Below are 14,375 nucleotides of genomic sequence, written 5' to 3' on the forward strand. Positions count from 1 at the left end.
CCTGCCTGTTGAATTTGCTGTAAACTCTCCCTGACCCATGTACATCCAGAGGCGGAGACACTGGAACATCATTAAAGAACACTGGACCTGCGATCACGTTCATATTTTTATCGAAGTTACTTTTAATAATTTCACTTTTGACATTTCTGGCATAAGATGTGAGTAGGGGGGGGGACTTTATAAATGTAATATGTATTTTAAATGAAAGGACTTGGTTATCGATGATGAGGAAATACAAGAACATTATAGAACTGAGACAGACTGTTAGAGAGCCCAAAGGTGGATAGTAGCTGTATTTCACAGTAGTACTGTATATTCATGAGGCAGTAAAACATCTTTGGCTTATTACACATTTGCCTAACAAGGGAACGCTGTTTCGATTCCGTGAGGAGACACAACTCTCTTGGGAGTTGCGTCAGGAAGGGCATCCGGCGTTAAACTCCGGCAACTCAAATATGCAAAGCAGCTACCCGCTGTGGCGACCCCTTGTGAGTAAGGGAAGCATTGTATGCAGTTTACTGTATATTAAATTTATCTATTTGTTCATCCATTCAGAAGTGGAATACTTCTTTCCTAATAGGGGCACCATTGTTAACTGTCTGTAAGCAACAACTCATTGCTCCACATCACCTTTTGTTGCTTTTGTTTTGTTTTCTTAAATAATAAGAACATGAAAACTAACAGAAAAATACAATAAATGAATGGATACACAAAGCCACCCAGGGGGAATGTTAACACAGACATGTAAGATAGGTTGTAGCAGTTTATCTATCACAAACGCAAGTTAACAGAAAACAAGTGATCTCAAGGTAATTTCGGTAGATTGTACAATGCAACAGAGGGTCTGTATCTAACAGCAATCACATAATCACACTGTGGCCATGAGCAGCCACATGACTACAGTGGGGAGGAAAAACTCCCTTTTAACAGGAAGAGACATTTGGCAGAACCAAGCTCAAGGAGGAGCAGCCACATGCTACAACTGGAGTTAATGACATGCATTTGACATGTAAATGTATTGGGTGTGACAAGAAGGAAATAGAGAAGGAATGCTCATTGTATCATAGGAAATCCCCTGCAAGCCTGAGGCTATAGCACAATAGCTAAGGGACATGATCCAGCCCAGCTTTCTTAAAAAGGAAAGATTCATATGCTCATTTCTAATCCTTGCCACTCCATCCTGCTCACTCTCGTTAAAAATCTTAATATCTTCAGCTCTGCCACTTCCAGCTTGGCCTCCTGTCTTTTTGTTAGTCCCACTCTCTCCAGACCATACATCATAGCAGATCTCAATACCATCTTGTAAACTTTCCCTCTTTTGCTGCCATCCTTCTGTCACAAATCACCCCTGACACTGCCTGCACTCACTTTTTCACCACTCTTTGTGGACCATCTGTTGCTTTTGGTGGTTGATCCCAGATAATTAAATTTATCCACCTTCATAACATCTATTTCTTGCACTTTCACTGTTACACCCGTCTCCCCCTCATTCCTCATTCCACATGTACTCTGTCTTGCTTCTACTTTTCACTCCACTTCTCTTCAGAGCATACCTCCACCTCTTAGGCTTTCTTTCTCTTCCTCACTACTCTCACAAGAGATCACAACATCATCTGTAAACACTGCAGTCCACAGAAACTCCTGCCTGACCTCATATATCAACCTGTCCATCACCACTGCACACAAGAAGGTGCTCAGAGCCTCTGTGCCTCCACCGAGGCACAGAGCAGCTCCTTTTGACCTCATTTACACCTCTTCATCAAGACTATCAAAGCAAGTTCAAATAATGCTTATCCAAGCTTTTATTTTGAAGAAAAGCTTTCCGGAAGACACGTCCCTATCGTGACGTTGCTGCAAGTGCGGAAGTAAATTAGCTGACATACCCACATGGTGGAAATGGCTGCTGATGGGGAAAAACAACAGGGCCACAGACCCGGCATATACAAACAAAAAAATAAAGGACACAAACATGGCAAGCACCGGACGAAAGGAGAAATTGAAAGGGAAAACAAAGGCAAGTCTCGTCCAGCTGCACAGCGTTAAACCTGGGGCTTACATGTGTGTTGTTAGCATGTAGCGGTTGCTTCTGCAAGTACACGTGTTGGGCTTTAAGTGCTCAATCCTTTCAGTACAGTATCTTATATCGTAGCACTTTTCTTTTAAAGGTATTTAGTGAAAGTCTGTATTCGCTTGCGAGCCTCGTTTGGTGTTTAACTGGAGATTGCCAATGAGCTTCAGCTATTTAAACGTGGTCCGGGGGTCTTCCAGATATCCAGTTACTGGAAAATCAGAGGACTTAACACTCTGTATTACACCGAGAAAGTTTATCATTAAAAACATTTTTGTTCTATTTAAATTCAAGCTCACATTCCGACTTGTACACGTTTTACACCTGATTTGAATGATCGTCAGATAGTAACACTACATGTCAAGCAGTACAGCAATGATAGTTTATGCTATAATTTAATGTTAATTTCATTTCATTCAGCGTAAAGCAGTACACAAACACATTTGGACACCTTGTAGCTTAAACAAATATATTCAGGCAAAAGTCTTATATCTGTAAACAAACCTAAATTTTGTGGATTAGTGAATTTGTCGGCATTTTACATTTATTGGAATGTCTGAGATACAAAGTAACGTGGACACTTTAATAAAAAATTATTTGAGCACACGTGATTAACATACAGCCAGATGACGCAATCGTGCCCTAAAGAGTACACACAATAACCCCCACTGCTCAATAAAAGCCAGGAATGTTGATTTAAATGACTGAAGTGTCTGCACTGCAGTTAAACTGGATTCCAACAGAGGGCGCTCCACTAATGTGTGAGAATAAATGTATTATGTATTATGGCTGATGGATAATCATCCAGCCGGCTTGTGCTGTTATTCAACATCATATATGCTGTCAGACCTTAGCAGTGATGTGTCATTCATCAATATATCAGGTATAAATAAACCCCAGTCTCAAACTGGAAAAATATATTCACATATAAGGCAGTGTGGTAGTTAAAAACAACAAAGGAATGTTCGTCTCATTGTTGTTCATTGATGCTTGTATGTATTGCAGTGGTATCAAAGTTGGTTAGTAAAAATAGTTTAACATAAACAGAACAACATAATGAAAAATTATTTCAGTTAATTGATATTTATGATTATTATGAGTATGGATTTGTTCATAATTTGTCTTCAATATGAAATTCATTATTATTCATTCACTGATGCACATGTGTACTAATACTAAATGGTAAATGTCAGTCATTGTACAGTCTGTATTGTAATATGTTTTATCAGTTACATCTGCAGTAATGCATAATTGACAGTAGGCAATTGGCTTTAAAAGCTAAACAAGAATTTAAGTGGACTGTTTAATGTAAGTAATCTTTTTATTGGATTATCAGAGTATAGCACTACAGTCTTGTCTGCAGACTTTAGCCAGCGGGGACAACAGCAATTTTCTGGGGGCTCCTGGTGAAACCAGCATATCAGTTTCAACTACAAGTGGGTTACAAATGAAAACCAGAAAACTCTTGGAAGAAAAATGACTGTTTCTTGTCTATAGAGTCTGCTTTATCTCTTGTTATATAAGGTTTGACACATAGCTGTAAAAAATAAAATATTCTAACAAAGTATAGTGCCATTTCTACTGAATTCATTGACTATGAAACAAATCAGTACTGTGCATATAAAATTTAGTCCAGTTGTCTAATGTGTGGTCTTTTGCTTACTTTATTTATATCAGCATGACCCTCTGGGGGCGGGGAAGCTTTGTCTGCTGCAACAGCTGCGCTGTTGTGACTTGAACTTCATTCTGCAGGTGTTTTTGATTGGTTGTCTTGCCAGCATATGTTTTAAAGCAGCAAAGATATTGTAAAAATCAAACGGCCGATGTTCACACACTGTTTTTGTATTTGCCGAGATTTACTGACATCTTAGACTTCAGCTGCTTTAACATTGTGCAGCAGAGTGGAGCATGATCCATATGTGTGTGTTAGAATAGAAGTTCTTTCTAAGCAGCAAGGTTGTGGGTTGTAGTAAGGCCTATATTAAAAGAATACTATACACATTGTATAAATTAATAAATAACTTGTGTTGCAATGTCTCACAGGCAGAGTGTCGGTGACAGTCCTTACCAAAAAACAGAGGAAGGAGCAAAAGAAGATGGACAGAAGGCACAAAGCCAACCAGCTGCGCAAGAATAAGAAAGACATGGTAATTTAAAATATCACATGATGGATCGCTGTTCTTAAATTCTTAATGTAACGAATCTGGAGTTGCTTGAGTTTCTTTCTCTCTTCCCAGGTCCTGACAGAAAAGCGACGTCTTGGCAGCAGGGATGGTCCTCCTCATTTGGTTGTTGTGGTGTCCCTACATGCTCAAGCCGATGCTGGAGCCATCACTAAGCTGCTTCGTGGAGAAGGCGCTGGGGGCATTGTACATCACGACCGGTCCATCAGTGGTGTCAGTGACAGTTTTGGGCTGATTCTGCCTCGTTTTAAACAGAGGTTCACCTTTCTAAGTCAGAGTACAGGTAAGCATTAGAAAAGAGATTTCCTTTGGGGAAAAAAAAGTGAGCCAGAAGCACAAGTAGTGTTGCTTCTGTGATATCTATTGATGTAATTTTAGTTTATCAAATGTAAAAGACATTACAATTTGAGAATTTTGTTCATAGAATAAGTAAACATCCCTGGTAATGCTGACACACTTGTGACATACTGTAGAATACCATAGAAGAATAAGAAGTTAAGTCAGATATGTTACTGTACTTTAGATACGATTTTTTTTATCTATTTATATTTTGTGTTGTAAAATTGATGTTGTGTTCAGTAAATGACATTCTAAAACAAATATTTTAAAAATGTACTCTGTTTTTTGTGTGTGTGTGTGTCTTTAACACTTCTGTAATCTCTTTTTATAGCTGACATGCACTCCCTACTGGATGTGACAAAGATTGCAGATAGCCTTGTATTTGTGTTGGATTCTACTGAAGGCTGGGACACCTATGGAGACTATTGTCTCTCTTGCGTCTTTGCTCAGGGTCTCCCCAGCTATGGTAATTATAAATCTTTCTTTCTTTTTTCTTTTTTAATTTAATTGACTTCGTTTCTGATGTGCCTCTACTAAGCCCTTGTCTCTCTCCCATATTCAACCTACATAGCACTGGTGTGTCAGGGTGTGTCTGAGCTCCCTGTGAAGAAGAGGGTTGAGTCCAGAAGAGCTTTGTCAAAGATCACAGAGGCCCGTTTTCCTGATGCTCGTCTCTTCCCGCTGGACTCCGAGCAAGATGCCACACTACTTCTCAGACACCTGGGGACTCAGAGACAGAGAAAGTTGGGTTTCCGCTCCAAACGGTCACATCTCATTGCTCAACATGTCACTTTTACACCCAACAACCCTGTTGATAGTACAAGTGGAGCCACTGGCCTGGGCACACTCTGTGTGTCCGGGTATGTCCGTGGCCGCCCTCTGCGGGTTGACAGACTGGTACACATCAGTGGTCATGGTGATTTTCAGCTCAGCCAGATTGATGCCCCAGTAGACCCTCTTCCTCTGAACTTAACAGTGTCCAGACCACTGAAGCCGAGCAAAGGAGGAGATGTTGACATGCAGGTAGTTGTTGCTGCTTTTTTTTAATACTTTAACTTTGCAAATGTACATGCAGACCTGATAGCGTACACTTTATTAAACAATAAATTATATAAATGACTTCATTTATTGCTCTACTGCATCACCAAAATTAAAATTTTTGGGGGAGTTTTACCTAGCTTTGGACTTTTTTGATAAGTTGTATTATGGATATTTGTTTCTCACTTGTGGACTCAGGCATGCATTTTCCACACTATACAAAGCATAGCTCCAAACTTGAAGCATGGAAACCTGTTTAAGTTAGGTAATCCATTACAACTGTCAGCATCTGTTTTTATCAATGTAATATTACTGTTGCATAACAATTGGAATGTACCCCTGCTAAAACTCTGTGCATTTTCCCCACGCTGTTTTTAACCATTAAAACTAATTCAAAGTGAATATAATGAATGGTGGTCAGTTGGTTTAAATGCGAAGTGAAACTTTAACACCTTTAACTGTTTTGGAGTGTTAGTTGATATGGGTCACATTTACCTGCTCATTTGCATTTCCCACAGGAAAATGAGGCCCCTGTGAGGGTGCTCATGAAAGCGGACCCATCCAACAGGGAGAGTCTGCAGGCAGAGGCTGAGGTGGATCCCATGGACGGAGAGCAGACATGGCCAACAGAATCAGAACTGCTGGAAGCTGAAGGTGAAGAAACAGAATTTATCGATAATGCTCTCAGAAAATGATGATGACTAAGATACAAAATGACAGATCTTGTGTTAGAACAGTCACACTTGATTTGAAGTTACAACTATATCACTTTATACTTTCAAGTAGTGGGAAACTGTCTGACTGATGTAAATATATGTAACTTAATTGACAGTTTTAATAGACACAACAAACCAGTTAAACAAAGACTTTGCTGTAATGTTATTGATGTACAGTAAAAATTTGGATGGTTACACATAGCTGAAGCAATTCAGTCATTTCTAGTAAATAGAAATGAGTAATGTGCTTTTCTTGATGCAAGAGTATACAGTTTATCGTGCCAGGAAAACACAGGATTCAAAGTTGTTTTTTGATGTTTCTCTCTTTAGAAGCCAGGAAGAAAAAACGTGTAATGAAGGTCCCTAAAGGAACATCAGACTATCAGGCCACGTGGATTGTTGATGAAGGTGAGGAGGAGAATGGCGACATGGATGAAGAAAGTAGTGACAACGATGATGATGATGATGACATGATGGATGAAGCCATGGATAAAGAGGATGGGGAGATTGACTCTCAGGTACACATTTAAAGTAATTTTGACATAAGTCTTTAATGACACAGTGAAGCAGAAGATAAATAAAATGTAAATATCAGTTTAAATTTTCCTTTTTTAAAACTTTTCACAAAAAAGACGGGTATAAAGTTTATAATGATATGACAGCCTAGCCTTGTAAAATGCGATACACTGAAAAGTGGGCATTAATTGAAATGGACATAAATAGTATATATATTTTTTTTAAATAAAGCTCAGGTCAGGATATAATCTAAGCAGAGATGCTCAGACATCTCTTTGTTTAGCCAGCTCGTCTGTCTAGCTAGGTCTTGAGGTCTACTGGTTTGTTAACGAGGCGTTCCCAAGCCAGCCAAGATGTCTGTCCAGCTTGTCCTCAGTCTACCTTGGTCTCTTCCTGGGTTGGACATTCAACTCACCTAGGAAGCATGCAGGAGATATCCTAGGCTCATGCCCTCACCATGTCAGCTAGCTCTTTTCAATGGAGGGGAGAAGCAGCACGACTGTGAGTGACTCTGCTTTTCACCCTACCTTTAAGGCTGAGACCCCCTTTGGAGGAAACTAATTTCCCGTGCCTGTATCCCTGTTCTTACTGTTTCAGTAACTACAGCTTTGCCTTCCTGCTTAGCTCTCTTCGTAACAGCAGTCTGTTTCAGTGCAGATACTGCACTAATCCTCTTTCAACCTCTTGCTCAATTCTTCCCTGACTTGTGAGCAAGATTTAAAGATACTTACTCTCAATGGGGCAGGTTCCTAACTTGGGGTGGACACGCCATGATTGAAGAAGTGCTCTGTTTCAAGCCATGAGGCCTGAGTAGGCTCAGACTAAAAAAACAACAACACACGAGTCTGCCTACCTGTGGGCGCACCACCAAAAATTAAAGCTGGATAATTTACCACTGTGGTAAGAATAATAAAGCGTGCTTACATGCTAAAATTGAATAATTCAGAGAAGCCCTTAGTCCGTAGTATCATATTTAATAAAACGTTTAACAGCATTTTACTGCAAAACAAGGTACAGTAAGTTACCAATTACTTAGATAACAACGCTTTCCATGGAAAATACCAGAGACTCACTACAGGATTCAGATGACTTGATTACGACAGGTTTTTCATTCTAGTATGGATGATGTAGAGGGTTTGTGTGTCAGTGATTGTACAAATGTTGTTATATTTGGAATTTTTCTTTCATTTCTCATTTAGTAGTTTGACCAGAAGTTCAGCCAGAACATACCTTTTATGGTTATTTTGTTGCGCGGGGTCGTGTTGTCATAGCAACAGTGTACCGGTAGCTAAGGTCAGGCGGTGCAGTCCTGTGGAGGATGATGAGGATGGTAATTTGTGAAGAAGCAATAAAGTGTTGGCGGTTCCGGGGCTGAAGCGGTGCATACGTGACCCACAGGCAGTGCACCTCACTGCTGAGAGGCACTGTTTATTTTCTCAGTGTCTGACTCTGGCGTGTAGTGCCAGGCTGCTCACCACAACAATAGTGTTTGGAGCAGGAATCCCAAGAGAAGCCTCCTGTCTTCCTGTCTTGTGAACAGAACTTCCTGTCTGGACGAAGGGAGGGGTTGGCCATTTATTTATTTCCCACTCCGCTTGAAAAGAAGTCAGGGAAACTTTCCTTATGCAACAGGTTCATTACGATCTGTGATTGTTATTAGCATGCATTTGATGTCAAGGTTAGCGCACAGGCATACGTATCTAGACGAAGGTAACAATAGTGGAAAGGGTACTTCAAATGATAATGATTATTATTACTATTGCAGCAAGGATGTTGGAAAGGTTGTGTATCAGCCGCATGCTGAGAGCTTTCCGCTCTTGCGTCTGGCTTCTCCTGTAATTTGCCAGCCAAGGGAGCACAGCAAAGCATGTCTTCTTTGATGATTCATTTCCTTATCCAAATATGTTGCCCTTGGATGCTCAATTTCTAGATATTGTTTTAAGAGTGGATGTCTTGCACTGGAGAGTGTCTTTACGTAACACACTGAATTCAAATGTATGCAAAGCAGGGATTCCCATAGTTTGAATTCGGGCAATTGCTTATCCCATTCACACATACAAGGCCCCTCAGTGCTGTTTGTTTATTGTGGCGGAGTTGTTGGTTATGTTACATAAATATTTTCTATAATTAGGATCGTTTTGATGTCATTTGTTTTCCTGCCATTTGTGTCTGGTTATTGTTAATACTGGCAGCAACTAACAAAGTAAGTGTTTGGTAACAGTAGGACAACAATATTGTACATTACATTACAGCAAGAGAACATTATCCAGGAGTAAGGCTGGGCGATTTTGTTTTTTGGCTATATCATGATATATGATATATACCACGATATGTTTAACTAGCCTCCAAAAACAAATGTTATATTCAACCATATATATCATTCATACAGTCACTGTCTGTGGTCAACACAGACCTTTTTTTTTGTCGTATGGGATCACTTTGGCAAACGAAGACGCCAGTGTCATCTGCGTCATGGCTGGTTTATTTAGAGTTTTCTGTGGTGTGTGGGGAGATGTTGACATGCGGACTTTAAAACATTCTTCATTTTGCAATGGATGATTTCTCAGGTGGTGGAATAAATTTGTGGTGCTGCGACCTTTTGTGGCAATGGTTTTATGCCATGTTTTGCAAATTATGGCATTTTGTTTGACATGCTCCTTTTGAAAACCAAACCACTGCCAGTAAATGTTTCTCTTTGGAACTAGCTTGTCCGACTCGTCTTCAGTTACAGTCTCATTCATTTCCTCGTCTGAAACTCCGGCTGTCACCATATTTTTTTCTTATAAGGTAGAATATAAACACGCATGCTCAGCGCAGTGTGCCGTGCAGAAAACCTTCTGCTTTGGAGGGAGGATTAGTCATGCAGTCGCTCCAAAAAAACCTCTGAAAAGCTTAATATTGCCAGGGCAGTTCATACTCAATGGTTCCGATAGACCCATTTTAACCATCGTACGTGGAAAAACTTTTGATACATGAAGTATATTCAATATATCGCCCATGCCTACCCAGGACACTTGTTTAACTCAGTATATTAGGATTAGAAGCTCAGGGTTTTAAAAAGAGGGAGCCAGACTCACAGCTGGTAAAAGGTTATTTAAACATGTTTTCAGTGGTCTTGTAATTTGAAAATATAGTTTGTTTGTTATCTGAGTTATATCTACTATATAATGCTGAAATTTGGCCTTGGCACAGAAAATTCCATATAAAATTTTGTTTGGGTGGCAAAAATGTCAGAGACAGATGTCTTAAAGTCAAGGCCAACCAAACTAAAACTACTGTGAGGCTAGCCGTATTCCCCTTGTGGCCCATGACCTTCCTTCCTTCCTTGAATTAACCAATAGTGTTATCTCTGTCACTGCATTTGCTGTTAGTAAATGCCAAAGCATCAAAGCTTCTTCACTGATCACTAAAAATGAGTACAATGATTGTTGTGTTTATGGTCAGAGAGCAGCTTGCATTCTTTGTTCAAACCTCTTGTACTAAATTTGTCCTGTGTCCTCTCTGCCCAGGACCCAGGTTCATGCTGTGATTCAGAAGAGGAGGAGGAGGAAGAGGTGTGCTCCACAGAGCGAGCGGGTGCAGATCAGCGCTATGATGAACATATGGATGAAGCTGCCGAAGAAGAAGGCCTAAAACGCTACCGTGACGCTCGAGCCAATGAAATGTTCCCCGATGAGGTGGACACGCCCCTCGACACTCCAGCTAGAATGAGGTCAGTAGCGTTTCTTTTATGCTTTTTGTTTCTTTTACATTTCCTTTTGGGATGGAATATTTATTGTTTCCTGTTTGTTTGGGTTACCGTCCTGTTCTCGCAGGTTCCAGCGTTACAGGGGGTTAAAAAGTTTCCGCTCGTCACCTTGGGACCCCATGGAAAACTTGCCCCTCGACTATTCGCGTATATTCCAGTTCCAGAGCTTTGAACGCACTCGCCGCCGCATATTGGCTGAGGCTGCAGCTGAGGAGGATGGAGCCATGGTAAAGTAGACAACAGTAGTTGTCTTCAGCTGTAAATGCTCTCATGTTTAACCATGATTTTTGGCTTCACTCACTCTGCTGTCCTCCACGTTTCAGGATGGCTGGTATGTGACCCTGCACATCATTGATGTGCCTTTTTCTGTGATGGAGAGTGTCCAGTCAGGCAAACCTCTGGTTCTCGTGTCTCTCTTGCCCCATGAACAGAAGGTATTCACATCTGAAAATGTTTCCTTTTCGTAAGAAAAGCTGCACCAGCTACACAGAATAATTTTTGCTGACCTCATGTTTTTTTCTTCTGTGCATAGATGTCAGTCATGCATGTTTTGGTGCAGAGACACCCCAGTAACACAGAACCGATCAAATCTAAAGAGGAGCTTGTGTTCCATTGTGGATTTCGGAGATTCCGAGCCTCTCCCATCTTCTCTCAACACACATCAGGTAGAAAACCTGCTGAATTCATCCAGTACATTCATCAGAACAAACGGCAGTAGTGATCCTACATAAACAAACTTAAATCAAACGCATTGCCAGAGATGTATCAATTCAGGGCTAAGGGCTTGTAACGTCCAACTTCCTGCATTCTTGACTGACCGGTAACTGACTGATCAGTCTAACTAACATATCGTTTATTGTTTGGCTATAGCTATCAAGAAGAGATAAAGCTTGCCAAACTAAGTCACAAACCGCCATAATGTTTGTAACAACAAACCAAATCAAACAGTTAAATCGCCCTCACCGAGCTGAACATGGGCATTTTAAATAAGCTAACAAAGTAACGTGGTTAAAGCGAAAACTATCCAGAGTTTAGAGCTAGCCGCAAGCTAGCAGCCTCGGTATGAGCAAAAGATCCAACCAGTTATGACGAAAATTATGGAGATGAGAGAAAAGGATATCCTGTTATCTGGTGAGTTTATAAACACTTGAAAATTATACAAGAACCTGACATTTGCTTTGTTATATAAATATGTTGTACCTGCTTCTGTTTGCCAAGGTAAAATATGTCAGATAAAGGTGGATGTACAGCAGGTCGTTTTGCCTCTTTGCAAAAGCAGAGCACTTTATTTTCACTTGTTTCACTGAGAGAAGTTCCTGTAACTTACTGCAGTTGAGGGCAAAAATCGGTTAAAAAATACAACAACAAAAAAAATCAGATATCATAACCAGCCAACATGCAGACTAAATGCAGTGTTTTAACATCTGGTTCATATTACAAGTAAATCTTGTAATATTGAAACACACCTGGTGCTAATCTAGTATCTATTATTCCATGAATTTAGTTATGATGGGTCACCTGGAACTCGGTGGGTTCATTGTACCACTTGATTTTTTTTTATTTTTTATGATGTTGAGACGGTGTCCTTAAACAGAACCACCTCTATGCATTTGCATTACGGGAGTGCTATTACTGTAATATTTGTTGTTATAATGCTATGCTGTGTTCTTTTGAAAAAAAATGTATAAAAAGGTATCATCCAGTAAAAAACATAAACGTAACCTTTTTATTATTAAAATAACCTTTTCATTATTATTATCATTATTATTATTATTATTATTGACATTTTAATTAAGATGTGTCGATCTTAAGCTGAAAAAGTCAGAAACTGAAAAATGTCTTTCCACCATGTAAGGTCGACTTTCGGTTCTTTACAAAACAAGAACTGTTAATCAAGTTACTTTATTAGTATAATGATCTTAAAAGCTACTTCTGGAAACAAGATATCTGTTGGATATATTATTATTATTATTAATAATAAAATCTTTTTTTTTCCCCTCCACCTTTTTTTCTAGCTGACAAGCATAAGATGGAGCGCTTCCTCAGACCAGATGCCCCCATTGTAGTGTCACTGTATGCCCCCATCACCTTCCCCCCTTCAGGAGTCCTGCTTTTTAAGCAAAGGAATGATGGTGAGATGGAAAGTCCTGTTTACGTCAACACGAGTAAATTGAATTAGTGGCCTGGCTGCCCTCAAGTTAAACTTTAGACCATTCATCCTGTTGGTGGTTTTGATTAATTATCCACTTAAGCAAATTCTGTACTGGCCTTTGAGCACGTGTTCTTCTTACTGTGTCTTTCTAGGCATCCAGGACCTTGTGGCTACAGGCAGTCTGCTCAGTTGTGACCCTCAGCGTGTTGTGCTGAAGAGGATTGTTCTGAGTGGACACCCATTCAAAATTAACAGGCGCTCTGCTGTTGTTCGTTACATGTTCTTTAACAGGGGTGAGAGGACGTTCTCATACTGTTATTACTGTCACTGCAGACATAATTCCTAATTTTTTCATTAAAATTTTCTTGACTTTCTTTTACAGATGATATCATGTGGTTCAAGCCAGTGGAGCTGCGAACAAAATGGGGTCGGAGAGGTCACATCAAGGAGGCCTTAGGTGAGAAAATTTAAGAATAAAACCCTGTGTCTGTGTCTCTGTGCCTTATTTGCTGTGGATTCTCACTGCCATTTCTTATTTTTCAGGAACACACGGTCACATGAAATGCGTGTTTGACAATCAGCTACGCTCTCAAGACACTGTGCTGATGAATTTGTACAAGAGAGTGTATCCTCGGTGGACGTATGACCCCTATGTGCCCGCGCCTTTAACTTGGGTGAAGAGAGAAGGCACTGTGGAAATGGAAGACTTGGATATGGAATAGTGGAGGGACAGAATGACAAGCCATGTAATAACAGAAACATCCAAGTGGTTTCAGGACACTTTAAAAGAGTGGAATGCGTATTAAATAAATCTATTTTGATCCAAAGTTAAGCTTTCTTGTTCCATTTTGCATCCAAGCCTCAAACATGCTGCAGAGTTTGTTTTGACCACTAGATGGCAGGAATGGATAAGTATTAATAAAGCTTCCTACGTGTTTGTAGAGCATCTCACTTTTTCTTTTTTCCTAAATGGGTAAAAAAGATTTGAGTCACTGCCTCTAAACAAATAGTTGAGTTGCACTGAGTGCTTTATGATTAAACAAATCTGAGAGCTGGTACCACGACGACTGGGTGAGTTCAGTAATTTAACATTAGGCATGTATCGAGCTCATTACATGGGCAACTCTTTGAAGTCATGCATGTGTGGCTTAATGCCTACGCACATTAAAATGTAGAAAGCTAGGACGAAATTATGTATTGATAATGACCGAGATACGTGAGGAACTTTAATCATGGAAAGAGAACTCCCAAGTCGCACTTTTAAGGAAACGTTCTTTTCTGTAATCGCTTAATGAAATGCTGTTTGGAAAAATCACAGCTTTGAGCATTATTTATGTTATCTTTTATCATACACATGCCTCAGTATAGTTTACTTAAAAAATATAGGCTGAAGAACTAATAAATGACTTGAATTTTAGCACAGAGTGAAACAACAATGGTGCAAAATAGAAGACGAATTGCCACCATTACATGAGTGAGAAGCCAAAAGGTTGATTGATCTCCACAAAATTCACTCTTGCTACACTTTCCTGTACATGATAATTCCCTGATGTAATTTACGAATCGAGTGCATGACATTGTATGAGCACTCAAAAATAAAAGCACTGATAAGACT

General features: G+C 39.8%; 1 protein-coding gene across 1 annotated transcript; it reads left to right on the plus strand.

The window, feature by feature from the left end:
- Positions 1–1,850: 1,850 nt before the first annotated feature.
- tsr1 (TSR1 ribosome maturation factor) lies at positions 1,851–13,592 on the plus strand. Its single transcript, XM_086261897.1, has 15 exons — positions 1,851–2,018; positions 4,116–4,215; positions 4,306–4,534; positions 4,922–5,056; positions 5,162–5,613; positions 6,147–6,282; positions 6,675–6,862; positions 10,370–10,572; positions 10,676–10,835; positions 10,932–11,042; positions 11,141–11,273; positions 12,624–12,740; positions 12,913–13,053; positions 13,143–13,217; positions 13,304–13,592. Exons 1-15 carry the CDS (start codon positions 1,888–1,890, stop codon positions 13,480–13,482), a joined length of 2,490 nt encoding a protein of 829 aa, XP_086118023.1. The 5' UTR covers positions 1,851–1,887; the 3' UTR covers positions 13,483–13,592.
- The last annotated feature ends 783 nt before the right edge of the window (positions 13,593–14,375 follow it).

This window comes from Aulonocara sp. 'chitande type north' Nkhata Bay, linkage group LG14 (assembly GCF_057382095.1).
Source record: "Aulonocara sp. 'chitande type north' Nkhata Bay isolate Kocher_YH1m ecotype deep benthic linkage group LG14, A_spYH_male_GT1.1, whole genome shotgun sequence".
Classification (NCBI taxonomy): Eukaryota; Metazoa; Chordata; class Actinopteri; order Cichliformes; family Cichlidae; genus Aulonocara; species Aulonocara sp. 'chitande type north' Nkhata Bay.